General features: G+C 49.2%; 1 protein-coding gene across 1 annotated transcript in view; it reads right to left on the bottom strand.

Moving 5' to 3' along the window:
• Positions 1–1303: 1303 nt before the first annotated feature.
• PPFIA4 (PTPRF interacting protein alpha 4) overlaps positions 1304–21578 on the bottom strand; it is an 87825-nt gene continuing 67550 nt past the window's right edge. The window contains exons 23-30 of the mRNA XM_067531530.1: positions 20850–20876; positions 17748–17923; positions 16903–17000; positions 14627–14802; positions 14100–14168; positions 8851–9028; positions 6179–6273; positions 1304–2856 (exon numbers count right to left, since the gene is read on the bottom strand). Coding sequence (XP_067387631.1) covers positions 6215–6273; positions 8851–9028; positions 14100–14168; positions 14627–14802; positions 16903–17000; positions 17748–17923; positions 20850–20876 — 783 coding nt within the window. The 3' untranslated portion in view covers positions 1304–2856; positions 6179–6214. The remainder of the gene's footprint in view (positions 2857–6178; positions 6274–8850; positions 9029–14099; positions 14169–14626; positions 14803–16902; positions 17001–17747; positions 17924–20849; positions 20877–21578) is intronic.

The following is a 21578-nucleotide window of genomic DNA, read 5'->3' as shown; positions in this document are numbered from 1 at the left end:
ATTTCTAGTCTGAATTTATCTAGCTTCAACTTCCAACCATGGAATCATGGCATAATCAAGCTTTGTCTGCTATTATAAAGTGTTTTCTAGTGCCAGAAATCTTCTCCCCACATAGGTACTTTTCAAACATGATCAAATTGCCTCTTAACCTTCTCTCGAATAAATGTGTTCCAAGCTGAATCATTCTGCAGCTCTCTTCTGAACCCTCTCATTTGTTTCCTTTTTGGAGCACGGTCAACAGCACTAAAACGTGACAACTTGACAATGAAAAGTTACGATACTGCTTCACACACAACACAACCTCAGTGTTGCTCCTGGAGAGAGACAATAGGAACTGGGAACTTCACAGTGCATGACCCACCCCTAACAACAATTGCCTTTTTCTCTACAATACCAAATCAAGACTCCTGTTCATACAGTCCTTCGTTATGGCCTCCGAGCTACATTAATAAGAGTAATTGCCGCTGGCTGACATCACACTGTGCCGCCTTTCTGGTTCGTTTCCAGTTGTACAATCGCAATTAAAGAAGCTAACAGTGCATACAGGGGGTTCCTACAATTAGGTCCCTGCAGTTCAGACAAATATTGCCCACTCCCAAAAGAGCTATACAATGAGGTGCTGGCATCCTAAAGAGGGCACAGCTGAGGAAGCATTGTGTGTGAGACTGTACCAGCCATAGCCCTGCAAAATGTCCAGATTTGCAGGTTGTTTGCTCTTGTCACCCCAATATTCTTTGCAAGGGTTGGTGAGGAGGCTCAACTCAGCATTGCCTGGTTTGTTCATGTTCGAGTCTGGGGCTTTGAAGTTCCATGTCCCAGAAGGATACGGGGGAGCAGAGGGCCCTGTTACGCAGCACTGACCTTAACTCCCCCTTAAAGAAGATTTTTGGAAGCAAACACGAGGAAGCATCAATAGTCAGAATAATCGTTCTGGGGAGTAGATTCCGGAGAGCGGTACCATCACGGCAGAGATCCAAGAGCAGGGCAGAGAAGACGTTGGTGGGGATGAGGTATGGAATCATCCTGCAAAACTAGCGGCAGTGATGCAAGGGAGCTCTTCTTGTGCCTGCAAGGCAGATTTCCTCAGCCTAACCTGCCCATGATCCCAGCCCGGATGGTTTCATTCCAGGACACGCTCGTCAGCCTCCTGTTGGCAGAAGACAGTTACTGACGACATTAGAACTACCACCTTTATTGAATGGCTCTTCTCAATGACCCCCAGGGAAGTTGAGGCTGAACGGCGGTGGTCTTGTAATGGCTCCCAATGGGCATGGTTACAGATGAGAACAAAGCACAAGGCAGCGTTGCTTTAAAACCCTGTTTATTGGAACACACATACATCCTTTCTTGACCCACTTTCAGGGTTTGGAATCCATGCAGTACCAATAATATGACAAAGGAAATAGGGTATTGATATAAAGGGGTCACTTACTCTTCAAATTAAAAAAATATTTAATACTGTATTAGGCAAGTAATACACCAAAGGACATCGCAACTGTACAGTCTCTCTGATATTGCACTTCCAAACAGCACATGAGTAGTATAGGTCATTCCAGCCATCTATAAATACCACACCGGAAACAGGGGCCACACAACGCAAAAGGGGCATGAGGCGACAAACAGATCCTACCCTACAAGGAAGAAATGGAAAGAGTTAAGAGCCTCCTGGATCAGTTGCTACCTAACTTCAAGGGGGGGGGGACAGTGGGAGCTCCCTGTGCACCCACAGCTGGGGCAGGTGTGGTCATTTTCTGGGCATCCAAGGGAGAAGGGGGATCATCAGCTGTTTGCACTTCTAACCTGTCACATGCAGTTCAAGCGCGTATGTGGCTGGAGAGGCGGACATGGGGGACAACTCCCGGCCTCCCCCTCGCAGACCATTGCAGATCCGCTTGGGTGCCTCGAATTCTCAGAGTGCTCTCAGCCTCAGCTCAGTTGACGTGCACACAGATAGGCACACGGCTCCAGAAAATGCTGCCTAACCCGACCTAGTCATTAAGCTCACCTCTCTGTGACGGGCATCCCCATCCTTGCACTGACAGACCCCCTCACACCCATCCACCAAGGGGCAGCCCTACCCTCTGCACCAGCACAGACCCCTCAGCCCTCCGAGGGACATCCCCCTTTCTGTACCAACACAAACCCCTCAGCCCCCCTCTGCACCAGCAGAGGCCCCTCAGCCCCCTGAGATGCAGCCCCCGTCTGCACCAGCATAGATCCCCCACCCTACAGGTAGCACAGTGGCTTGGCGCTGAAGCTCCATGTCCTCCCCAGCCCACGGCCCGTCCTGGCAGAAGTTCCTTGCCATGAGGCCCTGCACCGTGGCTCAGAGAACAGGGGGATAGAGCAGTCGACCCGCTGAACTCTTGCTCTCTCGTCCTCCTGCCGGAGGGCTCCCTGGCTCCCTGCGGTGAGGGGACGCAGGCGCGGCTGCCCTCCGCTACATCAGCGAAACAAAATGTACAGAGACACAAAGTGGACAAATATTGCAGATCGACTTCAAGGCATCTCCGCCCCTCACGCTCGGCCGGGACCTGCTGACAGGAACACGGCGCAGCCAGCTGACCACGCCTGCAGCAGAGAGGTGCCCCGTACCTCTCTTGGAGGAGTCTATGTCCGTGAGTCAGGTCAGGGGGAAGGATGGCTGCAAAGCCACAGATGTTACCAGGACCTAGGGGCACCTAAGAGGGGACCGGGAGGGGCAGGGTTGTGTACAAACAGAAGGGGGAGAGCATCCTTTTCGGTCCACGTGGCCGGGAGCGTCTGTTCTTTGGCGCGGAGGAGCAGGTGTGGTCTGAATTCTGGCCTAGTCCCGGAAGGCAGCCAGCCTGTAGCCGTACAGGTAGTGGGAATGTGCTGCAAGACAAAGCACGAGAGACCCCGTGAGCGCTATGGGACGTGACACGGAGCTGCAGCAGCTTAAACTTGCCTGTGAGCAGCTGGGGCTTGCCTTGTAGCAGGCATGAGCCAGGGCAGGGAGTTAGCCACCCCACTGGCTTATCTTTCAGGCACTTCTATAGCCTCCCTTACCACTAGGTCTGAGCACACCTCACAATCTTTACCATATTTACCCTCACATTCTACTGGGAGGCGGGGCAGGGCTATTACCCCATTGGACATGGTGACTGAGACACAGAGAGGCTAAGTAATTTGCCCAAGGTCACACAGGGAGTCCGTGGCAGAGGCAGGAATTGAACCTGGGTGTCTGGCTAGCATCATAACCACTGGGCTGCTCTTCCTCCATTCCAGTGGGGCCCTCCACCAATAGGAGGTAGAGGCAGCTCCAGGACAGAGACCAGGCCAGCTGTTTGTGCAATGCCAGAAGGTTGGGCTTGTCAGGGACAATCCCCTGGGGGATCTTGGGGACAGGGACCGGATCTGCCTAGGTCTCTGGACAGTCCCTAGCACAGAAGGACCCTGATCTGTAGGCACCACTGCAGAACAGATAATAACAATTAATAATAACCAGCTGGGAGGGCAACAGAAGCATCCACTAGGGGGTGCAGTGTTTCCATCAGCCAGAGCTGCCCCTGTTGTATAATGCATCCTAGAGCAGAATCCGGGGGGTCTGGGGTCCTCACAGGCTCTCTCCAGGAGAATACGGCCCCAAAGCCCTGTGAGCCACCCCCGTTCGCTGACTGGTAGCACACCTCCATGATCCCAAACGAGAGAGTTCTGAGTCCGCCAGAGAGGGAGGGAGTACCTGAGCCAGCTTCCCTCGCCCCTGCTCTGCCCCTCCCCACTCACCAGCTCTCAGTAAAGATGCCCTGGAATAACTCAGCAAGTGAGTGAGCAGAGGGGAGCGGGGCACGGTAGACATGGTGCATGGTAGACATGCAGGTTAGAGTTATTGCCCTGGGGGCAGACCGGTCACCAAAGCCTATGTACCCGATGCAGGTTCAGTGCTGGCTCAGTCCTGGGCCCTGCACCATCCTCAATGGCCCTCCACGTCATGGCACCACCCTGCCCTCCAGGACCTCATGCTGAACCTCGTCCCCCCCAGGCTGAAGGAGCCATGGGCAGCCATCTGTCTGCATGGCCTCACGTCAGGTATCGGCCCCTCTGTCCTCTTCACCCCCAGGTAGGCTCCCCCAGGCCCTTGTGCTCCGGTTCCATGTACAGTGCCCACTCTAGCCCCTTTCAGCCAGCCCTGCAAAGCATGGTCACCTGCTCATTAATGAAGTCACATGCAGCCGGTTAGTGTCTTGCCAAGGTTAAAGTGCTGTGGAGGGGGAAGTGCTGATGAACAGAACTGCTGCATGGTGGATCGATGCCAGCACTCCGTGCATGAAGGCACAGGAAGACAAAGTCACATAGTAAGGACATTGCCAGGAACAGAGCCCGAGAGCCCTGACTTTAAGCTCTGGGATGAACCCTGAACGTCTGCTTCCAGTTACTGTCAAATCCCCCTGGCGCCTAGGATGGAATGCGGCCTCCTTTGACATGCAGGCCAGACCCTGGGCTGGGGTAGAACAGCCCAGCCCATTGCTTGCAGTGGAGCTGATTTACATCAGCAGATGCCGTGCGGTAGAGGATTATTAAACACCTTTCCCGCTAGTACTGTGGCCCGCCTCTGCACGCACCGTGGGGCTGTATCTGATGTCGTCTCTGTGTCCATCCACAGCAGAGCAGAAGAGGATCTTCAGTTAGAATTAAATGTTCAGAAAGGAGCATCCCATTAAAACTGACTGCAGAGATACTGGTCTCTCCTGTCAGCCAAGAGCCCTCCCCAGTCATAGAATCATAGAATCACAGAAGATTAGAGTTGGAAGGGACCTCAGGAGGTCATCTGGTCCAACCCCTGCTCAAAACAAGACTAGCCTCAGCTAAATCATCCCAGCCAGGGCTTTGTTTCAAGCCAGGCCCTAAAAACCTCTAAGGATGGAGGTTCCATCATCTCCCTAGGTAACCCATTCCAGTGCTTCACCACCCTCCTAGGGAAAAACTTTTCCTAATATCCAACCTAGACCTCCCCCCTGCAACTTGAGACCATTGCTCCTTGTTCTGTCATCTACTACCACCGAGAACAGCCTAGCTCCATCCTCCCTGGAACCCCCTTGCAGGTAGTTAACGGCTGCTATCAAATCCCTCCTCATTCTTCTCCTTTGCAGACTAAACAAGCCCAGTTCCCTCAGCCTCTCCTCATAAGTCCTGTGTTCCAGCCCCCTAATAATTTTTGTTGCCCTCTCCTGGACTCTCTCCAACTCGTTCACATCCTTTTTTAGTAGGGGCCCAAAACTGGACACAATACTCCAAATGCGGTCTCACCAGCACCAGATACAGGGGAATAATCACTTCCCTCGATCTGCTGGCAATGCTCCTACTAATACAGCCCAATATGCCATTAGCCTTCTTGGCAACCAGAGCACCCTGCTGACTGTAACGCCCAGTCATCTCTTTATTCCCTAGCGCAGTCTAAACACAAGACTGAGACCAGATGGGTGAGGGAATATCTTCTGTTGGACCTGCGTCTGTGGGTGGAAAGTACAAGCATCACTGAGCTCTCCCTCGGGTCTGCAATCGCCCACGGAGGAGTGTCAAAGGGAGGCCAGGTCTGGACACTAACCTGCCCCATGCAAACTCACTAACGAGCAGGAGCCAGCGCTTCGTGGCGCTCTCTGAAAGGCGCTAGCAATAGAAGCAACAGACCCCTCCAGGCCTGAAGACGAGCTCTGTGAAGCCTGGAAGCGTGTCTCTCTCACCAGCAGAAGTTGGGCCAATACAAGGTATTTCCTCGCCCACCTCGTCTCTCTGGAAACAATACGGCCGCAACGCCACCACAAATACTGGGCTGTGAGCTCACTGGGCCAGGGGCTGCCTTCGCAGTATTTGTTTCTACAGGGCCTAGTGCCCTGAGGGATCCCTGACTGGGGTCCTTTCGCACTGCAGTAATAAGGAGAGGCTGTTTACTTCTGAAGCTCCAAAGGAAAGTCCTTGGGAAAGGAGGACACCTGCTGACGTGCTAATGATCTCATCCCCTCTGGAACCGGCTGTAAACTGGGAGATCTTTCCCAGGGAGAGAGGCAGAGCGGAGGACAGGAGCAGTGGTGCCAGGGAGAGGAGTCCAGCAGTAGAAAGCTGCACTGGGTCTCTCCTTGGGCTCGTCCATTCGACCTCCCAGCAGCTGTTCGGATTATTGCCATTTCAGCTACTATACCTTGGTCTTCCTTAAACTTACCCACGGTCTGGGCTGATTCCCATTGGAGACTGACCCTCAGCAGGAATACGTTCGAACTGTGGAGGTCTCCAATCTTTGTGGCCCAGATGCACCAACTGCAAGCCGTTCAGAGTAAAACACAAAGCATGCGATTAGGGACCTCGTGGTGGCCTCACCTAGCTTGGAATTAACCCTCAACTGCCCGCTGATGTGGCTCTGGCTGGGCTGTTATTCAGAAGGGACAGGAGTTAGTTGTTTGGACTTGGAAGAGCTGCATTACTTCGGTTAATAAGCCTAAATTAGTGGCTGGTGCTGTAAAGCAGGGTCCGTGCGTTGCTGTCACGCAATGAGAATGAGAGTTACCCAGCGATGAGGCCAGATGCAGGCTAATTTGGTTCAACCTGTATTTGGAAGGGGGCTAGAGGAAGGAATAGGTTACACCAGCTCAGATTCCCTTTAGGCTTCCCTAGGCTTGTTTAGACTCTTCTCTGAATCTGACTCAGGATGTTTGAGGTATTCCCCTTCCTGGGACATCATCAGGTTTTCACCTTTGCGAAGTCTGCCCCTGCAGAATGCTTCTCTTGGACTTTCTGCCTCCTGCAGTGTGCATCCCAGGGCCACCAACTCTCCTGATCTTAGCCTGAGTCTCCCACTATTTGGTGTTTTTCTTAAAGCCCCAGCTCCTGGAGTCCTGTGATTAGGTAAGAGTCTCTGCAACTCTTAAGTAAGATTCTGGCCCACGTGGTTGGAGGAGAAAAGCTTGGATGTGCGAGCTGAGCACAGCCCAAAGGTTTAGAAACCACAAGTCAAAGACAAGGAGCCTAACATCCATTTTTTTTTATTTCAAACTTGTGACTTTTAAGCCAAACTCACAATTTTTGGGGCCTGACTCACAATTTTTGAACAGCTGGGAATGGCAACATGGGAACCCTGCTCAGAAGACGGGACTCAGGGTCTGTCTAGATGTCAGTCACAGGCTATGACTGCAGCGCGAGTGGGTGTACCTACGCGAACTTTGACCAAGCTAGCTCAGATCCTTGGAGCCATGGCGCCGCGGCTGTGAGAGCTGCAGCATGGGCCAGCCCCATAATTACCCAGGGTTCCAGCCAGGTTTGTACAGCGCACACTGAAGCACGCACTGCCATGGCTTCTCTGCCGTTGGTACTGGAGCTAGCTACGTCAAAACTAGCTTCGTACGTCTGTGGGAGCTGCAGTGGCATCTTGTGACTGCAGTCTAGCCATGCCCTAAGAGTAACCACTGGAGAATGGATCTTTGCTCGCCTGCACTAAGCTTCTGGTTGAGCACAGCTTCGAAATTCAGAGGAGAGAATGGAGTTAGGATGGGCACCAGGCCTCTGGTACCATCCCTCTCAGTTCTGTCACCCGAAATTTATGGGCTGGATGCCGGAATCCATGGCCTGTGTGCTGCGGGAGGTCAGCCTAGGTGATCAGAATGGCTCTTTCTGGCCTGGCTGTCTAGGAATCGATGAAACACTGCTGATGCAGGCTGGGGAAACGGCTACTGCCCTAGAGCAAATGGTCCTTCGTGCTATCCAGGGCCTGAGCATCCACAGCAGGAATGCTGATGCTGAACTGAAAACGGGTAAATCATAGCAAAGTAGAATGAACAGAAAATGAGTTCAGGAGAAGTACCACACTGTACTCCCGGGATAGCAGCTAGGCTAAATAATACATTAGAGCTTTGATCACAGCTCAGATACTTTGCTCTCTAGCTCAGCCAGGCATCCAGGAGACTGGTGACTTATGTTCTGATATGATGGCGATGAGCATTGCAGAGAGACCTGTAATAGACAGACGGATAGGGAACTTCGTGTTTCCCCTCCTAGTTACCCTTTCATTAAGAAGCTCAGAGAGGCAATTGAAAGGCCCCCAATTCACTGCCCACCCCCCTCCGGCACCCTCCATAATGGATGCTGATGTGCAGTCGTCATTTGGCTTTGCTGCAATCTCCTCATCCTCCTTGATTGCCCCCTTTTCTCCTGTATGTGGCCCCGGGGCCTCCTAGTTCTCATGCATCTGAAGGATTTATTCTTTCTGTATCTCAGGCTAGTCTCCAAATTTAGCCCAACTATTACTAGTTCCCCTCTCAGACTCACTTGGGCTGGATTTCCATGTGATGGAGGACAGCTTTCACCCTGGATAATCACTGGGGCAATCGCTGCTGGCTCACACCCTCACACCATGTATCTCTCTTGCCGATCTTCAGCTTGCGACCCTCTGAGCATCTAGTAAGCACTGCTGAGACACCTCCATGCTGGTGGATTCTAACAGCCTCATTTCCACCCTGCCAGTCGCAATCAGCTTCTGTCTTTGCCTTTTAAGAATCTGCCCCCCGTCCCCCGGGACAAAGCAACAGTGTCTGATCTCAGGGCTTCCACTGCAGGCTGCCCAAAAACCAAGTGACTAAAGGGAACTTGTCCTGCTTTGTCTGCCCATGAGGGCGTCAAGGAGAGATTGAAAGACAGGACCGTAGGATGCAAGGCAGACATCCCCATCCCTAGCTGAGGCCATCCCTTCCTCTCACAAAGAGCCAGGGGGGCTAGGCACTGCACCAGCCCCGAGCACAGCATGCAAATGCTAGCTGCTCCAGGGGACAGCAGATGCCAGTCTGAGAGGTGTCTGCTGTGCAGAGGAGCCTCTGGAGAGCAGGGGTTGGAGGGGCCGTGTCCTACCTTCTGGTGGCATTTTCTTCAGCGGGGCTGAGGGGGGCGGCAAGGGCACCAAGGCGGTCGCTCGGAATCCAGCAGGAAGCGTCTCGGCTGAGCTGCTGAGCATGTTGATGCTGTGAACGTCTCGAGGGCGAAACCGCTTTCTCCAGGACGGGGTTCGCCGGAAGGCCTTGTCCTCACCCTGCAAGGGAATGGCCGGTTATGCCTTTCACAGCCAGACGCGCAGCGCTGTGCACTGCCTGCTGAGTGGCCTCCGACACCAGGTGGAGGGGGACAGACTGACATATTGCATTGAGGGACAGGGGGCTCAGACACATCTGCAGCACAGGGTGGCAGGGAGGAGGCTCAGACATGCCCTGCAGCACCAGAGGGGATTAATATCCCTACAGCTCAGGGCGTGGGGAGAGAAGGCAGCTCAGACATGCCTGCAGCACCAGAGATGGTTGGGTGGGGAAGGTTACTCAGATACACCTGCAGAATGGGGGTGTAATAGGGAAGGTTCAGATATGCGACTTAGGTACCAACTCCACCATCCCATCAGTGTCACTATCTTCCTCTCCCTCCTTCATTTACAACCCCCTGGGAGGTTCTCCAGCCGGCTAGCGCTCCAGACCGTTCCCTGTCGCTATCACACACTGAATGGCACCCTCGCGTGGCAGCTGAAGCGCCATCCCCGTGGGCTCAGCCACACTTAACAAAAGGGCCACAAACACACACATGGCAGGGTAGGACACCAACACAGCCCATTCATGACTCCTGTATAGCAAAGAGCTTGTCTGTAAAGGAAATTATTCCAGATTAATTAAAAATGTGAATTTAAACATGATCAAGCCTGTGTGGAGATTCTCATGTAGAAAAAAAGTGGCTTTAGGACTTGTCTACACCAACAGGGACACTCAGGAAAGTTAATTCAAATTAAAAGTTCATTTGGTGTATGGACATGTTCACTCAGAATTAAAGTGGCCTTGGAACTGAAATAAAGTAAACAGAATTACGGTCACTTCAATTCTGAATGATAGCATCCACGGGGGGGTTAATGTGATTTAATTAATCCACTTTAAAAATAATTCAGATTCATTTTCCACAAGTCCTTAATTCAGTTTAATTGAATGCACTTCCATAGTGGAGTAATTATTCTGAAATCAAATCCCTTTTATTTCAAAACAGAGCGTCCGCGCATGGAGCTATTCCAGTATACCTCTTCCAGTCAATTTCCCCATGTAGACACACCCTAACTCTATAGCACACTAGCGTTTGACTTCTGAGGCAGCTACCACCATGGACAAGAGAGAAACAGTTGAACCAGGTCTGGAAGTCGGTGGTTTATCTCTCAGTGATCATTCCCTCACAGCCTTTCCCAAGTATCCCCCTCCATCAGGGAGTACAGCTGTGCTTGCACCATGATGGGGTGTCACAGCTTTCAAACACTCTCACGTGGCACTGGCACAATGAATGGGCAGGGGCAAAGGTCTATGCAGCTGGCATCCAAGCCAATAAGGCCCTTTCTGTCTAAAGAAACTCCCAAGATACCAGGGCTTCTTGATGAAAAACTGGGTGGTTGTTTTTTTTGTGACAAGTGTCTCTGTGGAAAAATTTGATTTTTAGTCAAAAACTGAATGCCCCAAAATTGAAACAATTCATCCGAAAACTGAAATATTTTTATTTGGCTCTGGTGCTGCAGTGCCTCATGGGAGTTGTAGTTAAGTTGCCTCATGTCTCCATTCTGCTCTATGGGCCAGGCTCCCCAGCAGACTACATCTCCTGTGATGTACCACAGCCAGGGACTCCCATGATGCACCACTTCTCGCTATGAGACGAGACAGTGGTGCACCATGAGAGCTGTAGTCCAACGAGGGAGCCAAGCCTTTAGAAGAGAATGGATGCATGAGGCACCCAAACTACAACTCCCATGGGGCACAACAGGATTTCCAAATCCACACATTTTGGTATTCAAATTTTCACGGGAAAAATGTTTTCCATCGGGGGAGGGAGTTGGGAGGGAAAAGTCATTTTCTGACTGGCTCTAATTTAATTATCCTAACCACCTCTTGACTTGTTTAATGTCACATTAGTCCCTTTCATGTTGTGGTTCACTCTCCCATTAGCAGTCAGCTGGCGTAATAAAGGCTTGTCCAAAGCAGAGCCATTACTTCATAACGGAGCTACTTTGTAAAGAGACCAGGGTTGGTAGTGAGAGACCTGCATTTATCATTTGTCTTTGTACAGAGGATTCAGGGATATGGAAGCAAAGGGCTCTGGGATATGGGATGGTGTGAGAAAAAAGTAAGTGGCTTTAGGATGCTGTGTGGGAAAAACTGGGGAACCCTCCTCTAGAGGGGCTGCTCCAGGTTCCTGACTGTGCGACATACGTCCCGGTCAGGCAATCATCATAACCAGCAATTAAAATGGGTTGAGGATCCCAAGTTAAAGTGAGATGCTAAGGAGGGGCGCTGAGCAGCATGGAGGAGTTGGACAACGAAGGGCATGGTGAGGCAGGGAGGGCTCCCATCTCAGCCTGGGTGCATCGGTGCTAACTGTAATCTCGGCTTCAGGAATTGAACGTGCCAGGCCTAAGCTTGTACCTTTTCCTGAGCATCTGAACAGGAGGGGCCTGTGAGGGTGGTGAGTTGTTGGAGAGGGAGGCTGGTTCCAGCTCTTAACGTGCCTGGTGCTGGTTGGAATTGCTGCTGTTTATTTATAATGGAGTGGACTTTTCACATTTGTATTTTAAGTTACATCAAGGTCATCTAGGGGTTGATTTTCAAAAGCACAAATTGCATTTAGGCACCTAACTCCCCTTGACTTGAAGAGTTAAGCACCTAAATGCCATCTGTGCCTCTGAAAATCTTCCCCAGGTGGACAGATGGTTGCTAATATAAATCTACCTAAATACATAGAATAATGGCCCATTGCCCCTGGGCTGCCTCTAAATCTGGTCACCTTGGAAATCATCTGTCAAACAGGTAGAGTGAAAAACCATTTTGACTTACTTAGATTGGGGCAGAGGCTGTCTCTTTGTTCGGTGTCTGTACAGCACCTAGCACAGTGGGTTCCTGGGCCATGACTGGGGCTCCTAGGTGCTGCCCCATCAAGAACCTGAGAAATATCTGGTGATTGGTATGTACCAAGACATCAGCATTTTCAGGCTGTTCCGGAGAGGGAGATCACCTCCTAGAGGAGTCTCATGTCTCGTTGTCTCATGGACACCTCCCTCCCTGTTCCCATCTCCATTGCCATTCGAGATTCCGTAACATCTCTGTAGCAAATGCTGGCCTCAACAAGCCGTGTTGGCAAAGGACGCCTGTGTTTTCAATCGTCTTCATTGCAATGAAGGACACAGACCCTTTAGGAAGCAGCAAGAAACAAGGATGAGCCAACCCCACAGGACCAGCCAGTCTTGCAGACTGTAAGAAACCTCCTCAAATAGACCCTGCATCCAGCCATGTCCTACTCTGCCCTGAAGCAGCAGAGATGCTGATCAAATCAGTCCATGCTGGATGTCTTCTGGTTGCACCTGAGCCGCTGCTGGGAGCTGCTGCGTTGCTTTTTCATTGATGATTACAGCAGAGGGCAAACCGGACAGAAAATAAAAAACGGAGGCCAGAATTTTCAGGCCAGTCTGTCTCCCACTGAGGCACCTAAATAAGTAGCCAGATTTTCAGAAGGGCTCAGCAAAGTGGGTGCATGCTGGGTGCTGAAATCTTTGGATCTTCTGGCCCTCTGTGCCGAGAACAGAAAGAGAAGCTGCAACAGAGACCCAGGGGCTGCATAACTGCGATAACAACAGGGACCCGCTTGCCTCTCTCAAATGTTATGAGCCGTAATTAATGTCCATTCTGTGCCCTGAAAATCTAAAGTGCTGGGGACGGGCGAAGCGTTATTATGCGTCATCCTTACCCACTGGCAGGTAGAAAAGAACAGAGTGCAGGTGGTCGATGGCTGACCTGCTTTGTGGGATTTAGTCAGGTGCCACGTGGCTTGATGGCTCAAAATTCTTAGCTCTAAATAGTGCCCTGCCCCATCACCATCTTGAGGCCCCGCCCCCAGCTTGCGGCCCCGCCCCAAGCATGGAGGATCCAGTAGCGCATTGACTCGCTGTGCCTGTGCACAACGCTCATCTTGTATAGCGGCTGCTGCTGCATGACGCTGGGCACGGGATGGAAACAAAATTCCCAGCACTGTGCTGCTGACGTCCAAATAGTTCTTTGTGCTTCTCCCCCACCCCATCCCCGGCGCCCAGTAGAAATGTGTGTCAGTTTTTATCTTGTGCATTAGAGAGATCTTCAGAGTGGCTGCCGCTCACCCGAAATGTCACCAGATCTGCAGCATTTAAAGAGACCCTGCACATTCTTTTAACACAGATTTGTATTTATTGATAGAATCATACACATATCATGGTACATGAACCGAACTGTGACAGTGACTCACAATATGTACAGAGTTACACATCAAGGGGGCAAACGGGCAGACTCAGCATGGGAACCTGTTCAAATTACAGCCACAGGAGAACATCAAAAACACACTCTCAGCTGAGCTGGCCCGAGACCCTTTCTAGCCAGCCTCTGCAGGCCACCTGGCTCTTCTCAGCCTTAGATGACCAGTAAAAGAGAACATTAAAGTTAATTCTGCTCTAAAATCAGAGGAGAACCAGCCTAGTCAATAGGAGCTGCCTGACACCTCATAGGATTTGGCCCACAGAAAATGAAGGTAGAAAAGACCCGTTAGATTCCATCTAGTCTATTTCCGAATGCAGATCTGTTCTCAACAGCACATTTCTCAGGACTGTGATACTGCTCCCACCACTTCCCTAGAGAGCTGACACCACAGCCTGTAAACTGGCTAGTGGGCGAGCCCCTTCCTTTTAACAAACAGAAAAAGGGAGAGCCAAGGTGCGGCTAGCACCGACACCTGCTCCCACAAAATAACGCGAGGGCCTTGGCACGTTAGAAAACATGCCGGTTTTCCTGCTGCAGAAACGGATCAGCTATCAATGCCCAGGGCTCAGTATATCCAGCTCCACTACCAGCATAACAGCACGGTGTGTAACCAAGATACTTCAGGCTGTGTGGGGATTTCTGAGTATTGTAGTCCTCTCCCGCAGGGGGTGACAAAATCAATTATTACAAGGCCAATCTAGCTGTTGTAGCCCTCCAGCCCTCTGCTGCTTTGTCTATTTCTCATCCTACAGAGGGGACCCACATCTTTTCAAAAGCCCAGCATGCCTGAGTCACAAGATAGTACATTGTACTCACATCGTCCAGCCTTCTATCCGTGCCCAAGGCAAGCAGATTGTTGAATTCTCTCTCCATCACCTGCCGGGCCTGAAAATAACATCAAATGAGCAACTGTAACACACTGTCAATGGGGAACGACTGAGACGAATACAGAATCACCATGTGCTAGAGCAGAGCAACGTGTCCAACTACCCAGCTGTGAGGAAAGGACAGGTCCCTCCAAAAGCTGCCCTGCTACCGTGCGACAACACAGTTGAAGCTGGCTGGATGTATCTTGCTACTCTAACTGTGTGAACAGTATCAAACCCTGTAGCATCAGTGGAAAAGACAGAGTCCAGTGAGTAGGACCCACTGCATTTTCAAGGCAGAGTCGTTCGGATGGCTCTTTCTTTACATTCTCCAAAACCCCAATGATTACACAACAGCACCTAGATACCAAAGGTGCCTTAGAAATGCTTCAGCAGCTGAGAAGATGGAGACAGACAGACAGACCAATAATATGCAATAATCTCTTTGCAAGCTCTCAGTGGAAATGTTCTCCTTACCTGGGTGTTCTGGGTGGGTATTTGTAATACAAGTGCCAGGCTATTATGGTCAAAATTTTCATCCAAAGCTAGGAGTGCTCCATGGACTCCACTCTCAATGAGGTTATTTGCATACTCCCTAAGCCCAATGGACTGGATCCAGTGAATGACCTGATCGTTGGTCCAGACCAAAACATCTGGAAGACAGTGAGGTCAGACATTCAGCACACACGAAACCTTGATTTAGATCAGTTTTCAAGTACCTACTGATCCCTACTAAGCCGTGAGCGCTGACTGGCCCTGTGGCAGGGTGACAATATGACAGAACACCGTGTGTTGCGCATATTATATATATATATATCCCTCCTGCCCTTTGACCAGCAGCAACAGTAAATGCTCAGGTGCTGTGATCGTATTTTCACTGAGGTTTACAAAAAAACACCCCCAAACCAGGAAGGAACTTAAGATGTGGATTACTCCTACGACACTTACTGCTGTTATCACTATAAGGGCTGATCAATAATCTAAGCAATACAGACCCATACGAACGGGTTGCACACCATGTAGGTTCTGCCAGCCAAGCTTACTGAATGCACCAGGGGTTCCTTGTATCCCTCCATCTTCCCCACAAGCTCCTGGCCTCTGGAGAAGCTGACCTGACACCGTCTCTCTGGGATATGAGCTGCATCTTGTGCATTTATTTACCCTTCTCTACCCTCTGTCCACCTCTGCTAGAGACACGATCAGGCATGTTGTGTGCATCTTTAGGTCTCGCATCACAAGTCAATGAGGAGACTGTCTCCTGTCACCCAGAGGCTGCAGAATGATGAGTCAGAGCTCTCTCCTCTGCCATGTGACAATCTCTGCACATGATATACGGTGACCTCCCTGTACAGTTCAAGGCCCCGAGTCTCCAGCAGTGAAAGCAGACAGGTGCAGATGCCTGGGGAGGAGTTGGAAACCCCACTCAACTTAGAAACAATTCTGCTCAGAGAACCAAGTTCTTTGGTTGAAGTCCTGGTACAACTCCCACTGATTTCAATAAGGTTTATTGGTTTAAATCAGTGGTTTTCAACCAGGGGCACGCGTAGCCCTGAGGGTACGCAGAGTCTTCCCGAGGGTACATCAACTCATCTAGATATTTGCCTAGTTTCACAACAGGCTACATAAAAAGCACTAGCGAAGTCTGTACAAACTAAAATTTCATACAATGACTTATTTATACTGCTCTGTGTGCTATGCACTGAAATGTAAGTACAATATTTATATTCAAATAGATTTATTTTACAATTATATGGTAAAAATGAGAAAGTAAGCTATGTTTCATTAATAGTGTGCTGTGACACCTTCGTAGTCTTATATCTGATTTTGGAAGCAAGTAAATTTTAAGTGAGGTGAAACTTGGGGGTACTCAAGACAAATCAGACTCCTGAAAGGGGTACAGTAGTTGGAAAGGTTGAGAGCCACCGGTTTAAATGATTTAACTTGCCATGCGAAGATAACTATTTATACGCATAGATATACTGGTTTATGCAAGGAGCAACATGGCTTCCATAGACAGTCATTTTATATTATCTACTTGAGATCTCACAATGTTGATCACAGTAGTTTAATTTTCCCAGTTCTGGTCAAGAGAGTTGAAAATACCAACCCATTTGACACAGAAACCTGCAATTCCCTGTGGGAAATGATAATTTACTGTAGGGGCAGAAAGTCTTTAAGTCAAATGCCACCATCAAGTGGGCTTTTCACTTAAGTTTAACCAATTCTTCATTCAAGTCCAACTGTAATGGAGCTGCTAGTGAGGGCTCTTTATGTCTTCGGGGCTCCTCCACTCTTGCCGATTTTCTCCCACCTGAAGTCAGAATTCTGTGTTTGTTTAAATGAACGTGATCTGACAAACAGGATCAGTAGAGCCCTGTAAATCTGCGGATATCCGCGGACCATGCTTGCAGATCACGGATCGGATTCAGATACAAATTTTGTATCTTTGCACGGCTCTAAGGATCAGGACTTCAAAGGGGATTAAGAAGGAGCTGGTAAAAATGACTCTGCTTCTGTAGCGAGCAGAACCTATTAAAAAGTCACAATTTGTCAACAGCTATATCATGAATATGTGAGAAGCCACTTCCTCTACGTTTAAAATGGCTACGGACTGTCTGATATCGGTTGGGAAGTGCTGCCTTTTGCACCGCAGCCATTGTATTAAAAAATGAAGGACAGGAAATAGAAAAAGGCGGAGTCGCTTGTTGTCATTTTCCACGAGACACGAGCAGATCTTTTAAATGGTTACTGACCTTTGATTTCATGCTGGCTTTCCTCTCGCCTCCTCTGAAGCTCCTTGCGGTCATAGTTTAACCTCTTCAGGCACATGATGCCATACTGTAGGCTGGTGCTAAGAAAACAGGACACATCACTTAACCCTCGGAACAAGGTACAGTGAGACAAGAAGGGGAGGCGTTTACTTCTCACACACCAGCTGAGGGATGCTCTGAGAAAAGGCTGAACCTTATTATCGACACCGCCCCAAGAGGAAACTCTCAACCCAAAACCAGTGAGGAGGAGAAGGTCAAAAACATCAGCACTGAGAGAAAGCCTTCCAGCTAGGTCACGTGAAAGAGTCTCTCGTACTCTAGAGGGCCAGCACTAGGACCCAGATCCTCAAAGGTATTTATTCACCTAACACCCATTGATTTTGATGGAAGTTAGGAATCTTTGAGGGTCTGGGCCTAGGGGTTTGCTGGTTCTAGGCTGGGATGTGTCGGTCTCATTCAGTCCTGTATTCATGTGCACTATCAGCTGTACTGAGGCATTCAGCCACCTCCTATTCTACCTGTATGGGAGAACATGGATCCAAACAAACCAACCAACCAAGGGAATTTCATGCAGGAGAACACCAGCCTTTCCAAATGGTTCCAGACCATCTAGTGTGAACCAGAAAAACCTTTCCTCCAAAGCTGGTGTCTGAGGATGCTCAGCCACACCAGCTGTGTCTGGTGAAAATCTGTGGAGAATCTTAGTTAGGAACCTTTGAAATCACAAGATCTACAGCGCCCACGTGCTATCTTGTGGTTGCAACAGGCCTCTACTGCTCAGGAAGGGTCTTCATACTCTTGACGCCTTCCAAGGAAGGCCGGCTCACCGATGGAAGCTGTCGACCATCTTTAGGTGCACTCTGAGATCTTTCTTAGTCAGATGGTCCAGCATGCGAGCATCAACGAGACACTCCATGAAGTAGCTGCGGTACTGCGGGAGCCCCAGACAAGGCAGCCATTCATTCCCAATCCATTCATGGTTCATGTCCCCATAGGCCAGTGTCTGTGAAAGTAAAGGGAAAAGCATGGATACATGCCGGCTCTCAGCAGAGCTGCAGACCCAATGTTCCAGGGGACCCAGTGATGGCACTTCAGCACATTTTGGTGCAAGATGTTTTTTCAGATCTCTTGCATTTAGAAGAAGTTGGCTGATTTTCAGCTGAAGTGGTTTTATTTGGGAATTTTGCTTTTGAAAATGTCCGGCCAATTACTAATAAATTATTTTTTGATAAGTTAAAACTCGTGTCAATGCTGCTCTGTCTGAGTAGACATGTCACAGATTAGAGAACTACAGATGAAAAGCATATATAAAAGCTACATGTTATTTTTATAAAGCCCCAACCCTGGATGGATGGATTGATGGAAGAGGGGACCCTTGGATGCTAAAGCATGACCCTTTCCTGTCTGAGCTAAGGGACCTAGCTCTGTTAGCCAAGGCTGCAGCTAGAGATGGGCAGGAAATGGTTTTCCCATGAGACTCTGAAAATTTTCTCTCTCTCAAACTGGGACAAAAAAATGTAAAGTCTTGAAAATTTTCACAAATTGAAAAATCCAAAAAAATGTCATGAAGGAGTCTATAGAAACATTTTGTTCTGATCATCTCAATTTTGACCAGTTTAATTTTTTTAAAAAATTTTAACGTTAAATTAACTTAAATTTCAGAACAAAAAGACATTTCCAATCAAAAAATGGTACCTGTTCATCTAAGATGATGTTCCAACAATTTCAAAACCTTTTCCCCAAAAAATGTTTTCAAAATGGAAAATTTGTTGACACACCCCCTTTTCTGCAAACAGCGTAGGTTTCAATAAAATGGCATTTTCTGATGAAAAAACATTTTGTCGACAAATTCCTGACTAATTCTAGCTGCAGCAAACTCTTCAACCTCCATGTGTGTCCCAGCCCCCACTAGAGGGCCATGGTGAGTGGGTGTGGTCTATATTATTATTACTGAATGCAACAAGTTTAAGACTGGCCTACAGTGTCTTACAGGGATGTTGCGAGGCTTAATTAATGTTTGAAAGGCATTTTGAAATGCTTGGGTGAATGGTATCATATACATCAAAATTAAAACCAGGGGTCAAAAATATTCCCCTCCCAGTATTTTGTTACTTAAATTTCATAACATAAATATTATACTGGTAACAGGGCAACTTGTTGAGCATTTACTGAGAAAAGCTCGGTGGCTTAGCATTCATAGCGCTCACTAACGTCCAAACAGCTGGAGGTGCTCAGCACTTTTCCAGATCAAGCCCCACATCTGGAAGTAAGGCAGAAATTTAGACAGCTAAGTGTAAATCAGGAAGGAGAGAAAGGGCTCAAGCTCCACTGCCCTGCCCCTTGTGCAGTTACTGACACCAGTGTTAAGTGGGTTTAAAATGCCACCCCATCCAAATGGTAGTTCAGCACCCACTTTGCACTGGGGCGCAGGGCAATTCAGGATCAGGCCCCAAAATACTATCATTAACTCCAATTGCATCAACAAGTGAGCAGGACTTACATGAGAGGGTAGGCTTTGGAAGACTACATATGATAAATCAACCCGTTTTTTATCCTTAGCAGGAAACACTGTCCCACCTGTACATATTCCTAAAATAGACCCTGTTTTAATACTGGGAGAGGAGGCAGTGTGGTCATCCTACCAGGAAAGGCAATTTGCTGTATGTCACTTCAATGGTCTGTTTCTTCATTTCCCCCCTCTATAAATGGATACTTGCTTTCCTCCTGGGGTAATGAGGCAGTTAGCCAATGCTTCCAGATGTGCCATGCTACAGCTGTGCTAAGGATCTTGCTTACTGTTGCTAAGGGAGGGTTTTACCCTTTTCTCATGGAAAGGACAGTGTGAGGTGCTGAACAGAGACGTCTTGTCTTTGGCTACAAAGCCAGTGAAGTATGTGACAGGCCTGGCTGATCAAACAGAACAGGGGAGGGGCTACGGTTACTAACGGGTTATGGGAGAATCGTATCACTGCCGGAACACTGCTACATGGCCTGCCCTGTGGTTTTATAAAGTACATGGAAGGAAAGTCTTGGCTAACATGCTCTATAGGTGACCAAACGATCAGAATCGGAATACAGACCCGGACTTAAACCAGAGCTCCCCCAAAGCTGGGGGAGAGGAAATGGTTTGGGCCCAAGCAGCTTATTCTATCACCCCTCAATGCCAGTGACCCCAGGACATGCCATGTATGGGGAGATGAGATTGCAAGCATTTTTACTAGAAAGGGGTCCCTGGTTTTAGGAAGTCATTTCCAGGCAGCAGGGAACCCAGGGCTGAGAGTTACCAAAGCCACGCAGGGCTTTTAGCCATGTATATTCCATGCCTTGTAAATGGCTAAGCCCCCTGCTCAGACTTGCCAAACCTCAGCCCAGGCTGCTACCTGCAGTACGCAAACTCAGAAATCCTGTGCTTTGTTAGTTCATAGGACATCTAAATCCAGAAATCAAAAGAAACATCGAATTCTACCCCATCCAGCAATGAACGGAAATGTTCCTGGTGCAGGAGTGTACGGGCTAATACATGCTATTGGTTGGTGATAGGTAAGAGGTTGGTGAAGCTCCAGCACAGCGAACATTATCCTGGCTATAAAATCAGACAAAGGAGGATTCAACAAATCACAAGAGAAAATAAGAAGGGTTTTCCTTGCCTTTGAGAGTTCACTACTGCGGCCTTCACCCACCTTCCAGTCAGGACCCTTTGGGGGCAGGGCTTAAGGGAATCCCTGTTTGAAAGGGCGGGGCTAAATGCTGAATAATTGTCCAAGGGAGTGGCCTGCATGGAAATGGAGTGATGTGACTGGACACATACAGTGTCAGTAGGGTGTTCCGTTTGCAAGAGTGTCGTGTGAGATTCTCTGGGCAGGGGCCCTGCTCCTGACCATGGCTCGCTTATCTAACAAACAAGGAAAGAGATGACATGGAGGTCTCACCTGTGCCCAACTGCCCTCCTCTGTGTCCTAATTGTAACAAATGTAGCATGTCAACAAAAACAACAGGTATAGTCAGTATCTCTGCCTGTCAAACACAAATAGAACAGAACACACATATTTGAAAGGCGATAAATTACAGTCAGATGAAAGGCACTAGAGAGACTCAGAATCCCTTGCAAGAGGCATGGTCTGAGTAAGTCAGACAGGAAATGGGAATGCCCACTGCATATGCAACTCAGGAGTACGGGTCTCTCTGATATACAGTGAGCGAGCACTGGTGCAATCCTGATCCCGCTTGAGTCAAAGGGAGTTTTGCCACTGACTTCAATGGGGCCAGGTTTTACCCCCAGGTATCATACACAATGCTACTACGCTACCAGACAGCCCCATCGGGGGTCCTGTTCTCCCCAGCATAGTTACTTCAGGCTTGCAGACTGGCATAGACACACTTGTTGTTGTGACAAGCAGATGCAGCACTGGGGAGAGAGGCCAGGCGGAGAGCCCCCGTTTCCCAAAGAACATGCACAAGTCAGGCAGTGGCAGTGCAAGCTTGCCCCACATTGCCCTGCCAGCTTGCTCCACCCCTGACCTGGTCGCCATGTCAATGACCCACCCTCAACATCTGCAGGGCCAACGCAGGCCCATTAACATCCTTTGTGAAGATAGGTTCTGTGTCATGGACACGGGGTTACTAAGAAAGAGACTGAGACCACTAAAATCCGGGCCCCA

This window comes from Emydura macquarii, unplaced genomic scaffold (assembly GCF_026122565.2).
Source record: "Emydura macquarii macquarii isolate MOO-44397 ecotype Brisbane River unplaced genomic scaffold, CSIRO-AGI_Emac_v2 contig_3220, whole genome shotgun sequence".
Lineage (NCBI taxonomy): Eukaryota > Metazoa > Chordata > Testudines > Chelidae > Emydura > Emydura macquarii.
Note: the sequence above shows the minus strand (reverse complement) of the source record. Positions and strands in the feature narration are given on the sequence as shown.